Below are 9,574 nucleotides of genomic sequence, written 5' to 3'. Positions count from 1 at the left end.
AAATCGAGGTTGGATTGGTTTTCCCAAGCCTAGAAGCTGAAATCAGGGGACTGTAGAAAATACAAAGAGAGTCTCACTCGACCCTCTTTGCCCCTTACAAATCTAGGTTGACCCGTCTGAGAATTAGGTTGATCACCTTACCATGGTGATGGAAACTGGAATACCGAAGGCTTACCTGTGATGTTGCCCAGAACCAGTTGAACTTCGAGGGTCTAGCACATCTAATTCTCCTATTGTCCCCTTCTCTCCCGCTTCTCCTTCAGTCTCTCTCCTTTATTTCCATTCAACCTGTTGTTTTTTTTTTTTTTTTTTTGAGGGAAGTGTGTGAATTTTTTTTCAAATAGAGAAGAGATACAACCTAGCGAGATGAGTCATCGTTTATAATAAGGTGTTAGAGGGAAGAACCCCTTTTTGCATGATAGTCCTCCAAATGATTGGTAGATTTGGGGGTGTAGGTCCATATATAATTTTGACAAAAAGTTATATTACATATTTCAAAATAAGTATCCCAGTGTTATCACGGTGGGCAAATTTTCTTCACACACCAATCAATGACAACCTTAGAGACCATGCTTCATTTGTTGGGTGGTGAGGTTTTCTTTGGGGGGGGGAGTTGAGGCCGTGACGAATAATCCTTTGAGACAATGGGTCCAAATGAGGGTGTCCAAAATGTGATCTTGAATTTTAACCTTTGCGAAGTAAAGTGAGTAGGTTGGAGACCAATAGGGCTTTTGAGTTTGCAAGGGCTTTGGGAAGATTGAGGTTCCATTCTCCAGAGTCAGACCATACGTTCGAGATGGGGCCAAAACTTTTGTCTAGAGGCTTATCACCCAACCACTAGTCTAACCAAAATTTTGTGAGATGTACATTCCCTGGATAGCATTTGACTGTCCTACAACAAGTAAGGAGCATGAGGAAAATTTTCCTCCAAATAAGAGACATGCGATAGCGCTGGCCGTTATCGGTCCACCATCCATTCAATATATTAGCTTTGGCAGTAACAAGGGCCCTCTAGATCAAGTTTGGTGATGTGTTGAATAGCCAAATCCACTTCATGAGGTAGGTTGAGTTGGTCTTGGCAGTGTCTTTGATACCGAGTCTGTCGTATAGCATAGGTTGACACACATCGGCCCACTTGACAAGGTGATATTTTCTCTCCCCTTTGACCCCACCCCAAAGAAATCTCCTTTCGAGGGTACGGATGAGGCAGGCCAGGGTACAGGCGGGAAAGTTGAGGATATAGGCATGATCATCGAGGGAGATTTGAATTTTGAAATGAGACTTGGGACATGTGGTTGGGTGGACTTTGTCTGGAGGGTGACCTGGCTAGGGGGTCCGTAATGAACGAGAGGTCGATTTTGTCAGAGTTAGGTGGTTTCGATCCACCTGGGTTAAGTTCCGTCCACCCCTGGTCCACTGATGGGTTAGGTACTTGGCTTTTCGCACTTAACATACCGGTCTTTTGGGTTGTATTGACTAGGCGTTTGACATGGTATCAGAGCTAGGCACGCCACGTTCCGCCTTCGAATCCCGTGAGAGGCGGTAGAGAATGGGCGGGGTGGGTGTCAGAGTAGTTTCGTCCACTCTTGTGAGCGGTGACTTTCCGCACTTAACAGACTAGTCTTTTAGGTTGTATTGGCCAACCTCTTGACATGGTATCAGAGTTGGACACCACGTTCTGCGTTCGAATCCCGACAGAAGCGATAGGGAATGGGAATGGTGGGTGTCAGAGCTAGGTGGTTCCGAACCACCTGGGTTAGGTTCTGTCCACCCCTGGTCCACTGATGGGTTAGGTACTTGGCTTTGCTGCACTTAACAGACCGATCTTTTGGGTTGTATTGGTTAAGCGTTTGACAGATTTGACTCAGCAAGAGCTGAGGTAGGATTGGGGGCCTGAGTTGGGGTCGACTCAAAGTGAGCCAGGAGTAGGTCATTGCAATTGTTTCTGAGTTGGAACTGTTGATCCTCAGTTCAGAGGATGTCGTCGAAGACGCTAGTAATGCTGATCGTGGTATGTCGGCACCGTAGTTCAGTGGGAATACCCCGAGCGACCACCCACCCACTGAGAAGTTCGTGAGTTCAAGGGACCAATCAACCATCCGCTCGAAAGGGGACCCTATTTCGTTCCAATATGACATTCTGTTAATAAGAAATCATGTAGTTAGAACTGTATCACCCCATCATCTGAAGAAACATTGTGTGTGAAACTTCCAAAAGATAACGATTTTTTTTTTCAGCTACCCCATTTTATTGGGAAGTGAATACACATGAAGACTATGAATAATTCCATAATTTTGGTAGAAACCAATCAAACTTGTGGTTTATAAACTCTCAGTCGTTGTTAGTATAAAGAACTCGAAAAGATGCATTAGAATAGGGTCTTTATGTCATATTGAAAAATTTTTTGGAATACATCAAATATTTCAGACCTTACCCATAGGAGATACATTCAAGTATATCTATGTAAAGGAAATAAATTACTTGTGAACAAAGAACAAAGATACTAAACACAAGAAATGATCCCCACTCATATAAGTGGACAATTCTGGATAAACTTGTGCTTCTTATTTTGCTCAAGGGAAATATAGTCTGATGATGCTTGTCTAGTTGGCATGAGTTACATTGAAAAGATAATTTGGAAGCAAAATGGAGAAATAGCTGAATTAACTTTGTTGGAGATGAATGTCCTAACCTTAATTGCCTCTGGAGTGGTGAGGCTATAGTATAAAGAACATGTAATGAAGGTTGTGAATGTCCCTCTAGATGATATAGCCCGCCTCTCTAATGCATGAAACCAATCACATGTACGGAACCGATCATCTTCTTCATTGTGAGATCCTAAAATACACAACAAGATAGATAAAATGTTATGAAACAATTTATATACTTAGTGAATTGACTTATTGGTAACTAGTTAAGTGGAAATTTAGGAACAAATAACATTGACAGTGGTGACAAAAAAAGAAGCTAGAACAAGTGTAGCCATTCCATGAACTGATGACATTGGCCCATTAACAAGAGTGACATACTTAACATCAAATGATTCCTTTCAGTTAGAAAAAAAGGGGAGGTGTACCTGATAGGCTCCTGAGTCTAGAACCCAGGTAAACACACATGTAGAGCTAACGTACCTGAAATGGCTAAAGTGACAGTGGGAGGTGGAGGCTAAGCTACGAATGTTGTAATAGGAGTAATAACTAGTTGTGCCATGTGTTGAACTAGATGTTGCATCTCATTAGGTGTACGTGACACAAAATTCACAACGGGTCTAATTGTTGTTTCAACATTTTCATGGACAAGAGAATTTGCCCAGGCTGGCTTTCCAAACTTTCTCCAACATTTGTCAGAGAAATGATTTGACCAGCCGCAATGAATGCACTTCCTTACAGGTCCACTGTCACCCCAATCTTTGCCTCTGCCTATACTAAATCCACCATGTCCTCTGACTTACTTTGAGTTGCCTAAGATATGAAGGGCAGATATATCAACATGTTTAGTCTTTCTATTCCCTCTAGATATAAGTGTATTTTCAGCTCGCATGATTCTATTAAACGTAGTAAATAGTGATGGATATCATTCGAGGCCAGTAACTATGCTCTAACTGCATCAAAGTCCTGTCCCAAACCATCTAGGAATTTTACTACGTGTAGCTGTCCCTTTTGTTTTCTCAACTCCCTTTCATCAGTAATAAAGGGGTGGAAAATGCTTATCTCTTGCATGACTCCAAGCAGCTCACTATAGTAGTCAGTAACTGATCGATCACCCTACTTGAGACTAAAAAATCTAGCATACAACTCATATACGCGAGATAAATTGCTCTCATGAGCATACAACCCTTCTAGAGATACCTACATTGAGGGTTATTTTGATTCCGTAATTTGGAATTATTACTGTTAATTAGTTAGGTCATGACCTGATTGTTATCTGGTTCTCAGTTATCATTTAGGGGAATTGGAGGGTCATCTCCAATGAATTTTGACTTTCTTTTGGCCTTGAGGTAAATCCAAATGAACTTTGACCAACTAAGGTTGTTCTTTCCATTTAACTTCTCTCTGAAGTAATCAAAGATTGAATATTGTCCCTTTGAGGTTCCATGTTCCTTGAGGGGGTGATAACTTCACGAGAATTAGCCATATAAACCAAGAGTATCAATTATAGACAACCACGATTTAACACAAATCAATAGCCTGCGTAGGCACTATGGCCCCTACTTCTTAGAAAAATTAAGGTTTGCACAACTTAAGTACCTATTTACCCAAAATCCTCAAAACCCTCAAGTTTGATGGCAATACTACAGAAATTCCACAAAAAATCTCAAGAACAAGGCTGACATCACCGAACCCAGTTATGTTGTAGGCAAGCCGAACCTTGTAATGGGTTGTGCACGGGGCATATGGAAAAGATCCCAAAACAATAACCCCTCCATGCATTAACTACTCATTAGACTGTTCTAGTATCAAGGAGGTATAGATAGGGTAAAAACTACCAAACTACCTTTCACATTATTTTTTAACATTAATAAAATACAAATCTTTCAGACAAGGAAAAAACAAGAGTGAGATGCAACAGTTACTGAGTGTTCCTTCCACTAGACAACAAAGCACATAGCTTTGGGACATACATTTTGGGATCTACAGAGTCTACAACAAATTCATATCTGCATGATGAATAACCAGCAGGCTTTACGGTTCAGAAATTACATTTATGTCAGTGAAATGACATGTGAGAAATCTTTCAAGTCTAACAGCAAAGTGAACAGGCAATGGGGTAACTACACCTTGCACATCATTGTGGATGTGTTACAATTTACAGAGCTATGAGACTTCATGGAGATTTTGATTCTTTCCTGCCAAGCAAATCGGGAAAAAACGTCTTGCAGAATGCAGGTATGGAGGACTAGAAGTTGGTTTTCCTCATCTTGCCTGCTCTGTAGTTTCTTTCCTTCATTAAGTTCCTTAGTTGGACGAGATGTCATAGATCCTGGTAATCCAGATGAGTTCATCTATTCACTCTCGCTTGTCCTCCTCCAGGTCTTCTCCAAGTCCAAACACATGATCTGCCTTCCTTTCCTTCCTTTCCAACTTGCTCACCATATCAGTTGGCTTTGTGACACTGGTGGTCAATGCGACGGCCTCTTCATCAAAGTCATCTCCTGTTTCTTCAGAATAGGCATACCTGCAGGGACAAGCGAGCCATCACAGTTATCGACTATAACTTAGAGAAGCTTGGAAGGCTCTTTGGGGACTATCGTCGTGATCCACAACAGGACTGCACTGAATGGAGACAGGCAAGCCATTATAACTACTAAGAGTAATTGGCTCTTGAAGGAGGCAGTGTGTGGCAACCTTTATTATTCAAGATCAACTGAAATGTGCAGTTACTGGGCAACTCAGTTCTGAAATTGTGGTCACCATTTCAAGTGGCAAGGAAAGAAAATATAGCAGAATTTTTACATGATAGAAACTACTCAACCAGCCAGGGCAGGATGGAATTTCTTGGTCAAATCCAGTGAGTGAGAACCAGGAAGAGCTCATGATACATAAGATATGTTCAAATATATAAAGAAAAAGTAAGCCTATAGTTTTGCTGAGGTCTTCCTTCCCACGTCCAATATTTTGCTAAATTATCATTTTTTGTTCTCTATAGATGTTCACTATTCAAAATACTTAAGAAACTATGATTAATCACCAATTGCTGGCACATTAGACTCCAATATCATACTGTTATTTAGCTATGACCTTCACTAGGCTGAAAACCAGTAACCTGTTACACAATGCAACAGCAGCAATAGCAAAAATAAAGACTATTGATCAATAAGCAAAGAACCAAACATTCCACAACATACCTGGTTGGATTTTGGGATGGGGCCCAGAAGACGCAGATCACTACAAGCAGCAAGTATGCAAGCACAGACCAGAAGGCTGAAATAATCCATGCTCTTTGCCACATCTCACTCAAGGGGTCGGATGCGTTGAAGTATAACTGCATTGTCACACACTCATGAAGCTTAAATCAAAATCATCCAGTACATATTGAATTATAAATATAAAAATTCTTTCTCAAGTTTTACTTTTAAGCTGATAACAATATAAAGGTTTTCTGTTTAAGCTTCATTCAACTCCTTCTCTCAACTTGAAATTTAACCATTGCAAAGATGATTTCAACAGTTAGTTCACATTCCCCAGTTGGAGTTAAAGAGGAACAATTTGCATTAACAGAGTATGCATTTATATAATTTTGGTTTAGAATTTTCAAAGAGAAAAATAGGCCATCGGAGCCAATCAAATAAATGATACAGCAAGGATGAAAAAGAGAACCTCATAACCAATCCAAGCAACAGATAACAGTACAGATACTGCTAGGGCATTGGTGAATTTCCGGTATAGCTCAAGTTTGGCCATGGCTTTTCTCAACTGAACAAAAGTGCACAGAATCATATCAGTGATATAGGTTCAAACAAACAATATGTGAGTGGATAAAATAAATCTAATTAGATAAACTGCAGCTTAACATTCTGTGACAAAAAAATCTTTAAGTACAATAAACTACATATTCTTAATTTCTTTGCATTATGAGAAGAAAGGCAACAAATGCAATCACAGAGTAAGAAATGTCATAACATAAGCCTTCGAGGTAAAATGGTAACAGGAAGTCTAGGAAACCTGTCCCCACCTTGTCCCTGTTATGGGGTTTTCACATACAGCCTGTCCCCTGGCCAGCAATAAGCAATGGACTTCCAGGAAGGTTCCTCTTTAACCTTCCCTGGTTCTATCCCCACTGACATAGATATTGAGGATAGTGAGGAAACAATTGTTTTTCAGTAATAAATTGCCTACTCAAATGCTTAATAAGCTTAATGCACAACTATTCCAATAAAGTACAATGTTAAACCGGAAGGATTACTACTATGATAGACAACATTTTACACCATAAGAACTTTCCAAGCATGTTGCCAGCTAGACGTTTTTTTTTTTGAATGTTGGTTGTCCCGGAGAATAATTGGAGATTTCAAAAACTAATTCACTGAAACAATCTGAAAAAAAATTAAGAAAATATTAAAGCAAGAAGGGAAAAACTGAAGTAGATACCATACCTGCAACTTCTCAAGTGTCTTTGATAGTGATGAAACTATCCAGAGTATAAAACATGCATCCAAAATAGCAACAGCAAGCACCAGAAAGAGCTTTGATTTCCCAGAAAAGTCATTGATATTACCCAAATGTTCGACAAGCTCCAAAGCTTCTAAAGCGATGAAATATACAAGGCCAAGAAGGGCTACTTTAGAAGTCAAACCACCCAATGTGGGTCTCACTACTCCATATCCCATTGAAGCCACCAATAGGAGAAGACGGGAGACAGTCTTCTTGACAGCAGTGAAAGTTACAGCGCATATGGTAATGCCCATGGGTCTACTTCCAGTTGAATTGAAATTGGCATATTCATAATACCAAAAAGCCATTTCACACATCCCTAATGCAATTACCGTTGTAATGTGATAGTGCAGCTGCAGTATGTCTTTCCAAAACCGCACAAACTGCAGAAACCATCCAAGCCCAAGTATAAGATATGCAAAAGACATGAAGCCATAGAATGTCATTAAGGGGGTCATCTTCCCAGGCAGATAACCTTCTGGGTTTCTCCAAACAGTTCTTCCAGTGATAATTGTATCCTTGAGTTGTGGGTCACAAAACATGAAGTACAGGTAGTACATTCCAGTACGATTTATTTCAACATTTTGAGGTATCATCTTCACTACTTCATCTGTTCCCTCAAAAAAAGTCTGTATGCGTTTTGGTGAATCATTGTTGTCTGGATTAGAACGAATAATTACCTCCCCCACCTTACAGGACCCTGCTTTTGCAAGTTCTGGAGTGCAGCATATATCGTCAGAATTAAAATAATTACCACCAATCTTATCCCTGTCTTTAATTTCAACTATTATGGCTTCCACTAATCCAGTCCTCTGTTGCATGAGATGGTGCTTAGAGCCCGACTCATTTGTCCTCCGGAAGGTAACGGATTCAAACCTGAAGCAGTGTTTAGAGGCTCCATTTGGAACTCAGATATCCAGAGAAACCAGTAAAACTTCAAAAACGAGACCTCACCTTGCAATTCTTAATAAATTGAGCATGATATTGAAAAATTCAATCTATAAATATAAAAATCAACTTTTTCTGCTTATTATCTTTACATAATTCTTGTGAGATGAAGGAATCAACCACTAGCACCCATTATAACAGATTACCATACTTGTGTTAAAAATGGCTTCCCTTTCAGAAAAATACCGTAAATAACATTTTTCAGTGTCACTGGAAAATCATTCATTACCACTAACAAAGTAACCAATGCAGCTTATCTCAGAAACCAACACTATTTGTTCTTGCCATCATTTCATCCAAATCGTGCCCACAAAGCTAAAAATCTAACAAAAACAAAGTTCTTTAAAATTTTTAATACTAGCCACCTAGCGGAACCTAGAATCGATTTCCATAGGGAATTCTCTCAAAACATCAGAGTAAACAGCAAATTCGATTCTTCGTCTTCAATCCACCAAAAGAAAAAAAAAAGTTAGGAAAACAGAATCCGAAACAGGCAGTAAGACACCAAGCATTGAAATCTCACCAAATATAAGACTTCCCATTATCAAACTTCCCGTCCGTAGGCTTGATCTCGTGGTTCTTGGACGCATACAGACCTTCACTGCCGCCATGGAAGAAGAACGAGTTGACCTTGGGGATGAAAGCTTCGTTCCTGTACTCGTGGATCGATGCATCCACATGGGTACACGGATTGCAGAGCAGAAAAACAAACCCCAACAGGATGAGATCTGACGGAAGTCTTAGAAGATATTTGCAGCGCATATTTTTGTTCACCCCCTTTTTGCTCGTCTTTTTCCTTTCTCTTGAATTATTTTTCTGAGGTAGCGAATTAGGAAGGAGAAATAAGCACCTGCCTACGGAGGGGCGATTCAATGACGTAACTGGCAAGCTCCAACCACAGTCTCCGATCTCGCAAACAGAACTGTCAAAGGCTGGGGTTACGCATCGGATTCAATCCAGACATTGAAATTTTAGATTTTTTTAATCTATTTTGGGATCTCAGATATGCTCTGTGAAGATCATCTTTATGCATCTATACTATTTTTCATTGAGATCTTCACTACTCTACAAAGGGTGAATGTCAAATTCTAATTTAGTGTTGGTTGGCAACTCAATTACTCTTATTGTCCAAAGTAAGGCTAATGAGAGTGTAAACCTGGTTTGCCTATATGAGAGTGTAACCCTAAGCATCTACAAATCTAAGATTTCATATTTAATCTAAAACTTTCTCTAATTATCTTCTAATCCATTCCTCTAATATTAGAGTAGTCCCAATCCATTCCTATTGCACTAGGCATATTTAATCTCAAACTTCTCAAACTGCAAGGGTTTAAATTTTTTATTTCAATTGAGGCCAGAGATGAATAACATTCAAGATTCAATTATTTGACATTTAACCTAAATCCTTGGATAGTGATAACCTTGCTTTATTTCACATGTCGTAGCACATTCTAAATCAATCTAATTTATTTAGG

General features: G+C 39.6%; 1 protein-coding gene across 1 annotated transcript; it reads right to left on the bottom strand.

The window, feature by feature from the left end:
• Nucleotides 1-4,496: 4,496 nt before the first annotated feature.
• LOC137966543 (uncharacterized) lies at nucleotides 4,497-9,212 on the bottom strand. The gene is made up of 5 exons (XM_068813205.1): nucleotides 8,623-9,212; nucleotides 7,094-8,027; nucleotides 6,318-6,413; nucleotides 5,846-5,982; nucleotides 4,497-5,175 (listed from the first exon to the last, which is right to left on the bottom strand). The coding sequence occupies exons 1-5, from the start codon at nucleotides 8,859-8,861 to the stop codon at nucleotides 5,007-5,009; spliced, it is 1,575 nt and encodes a 524-aa protein (XP_068669306.1). The 5' UTR covers nucleotides 8,862-9,212; the 3' UTR covers nucleotides 4,497-5,006.
• Nucleotides 9,213-9,574: the final 362 nt, after the last annotated feature.

The sequence above is a fragment of the Aristolochia californica genome, unplaced genomic scaffold (assembly GCF_029961685.1).
Source record: "Aristolochia californica isolate CCGP_79_NKW_82.1479 unplaced genomic scaffold, dmAriCali1.0.hap1 SCAF_5, whole genome shotgun sequence".
NCBI classification, from domain to species: Eukaryota; Viridiplantae; Streptophyta; class Magnoliopsida; order Piperales; family Aristolochiaceae; genus Aristolochia; species Aristolochia californica.
Note: the sequence above shows the minus strand (reverse complement) of the source record. Positions and strands in the feature narration are given on the sequence as shown.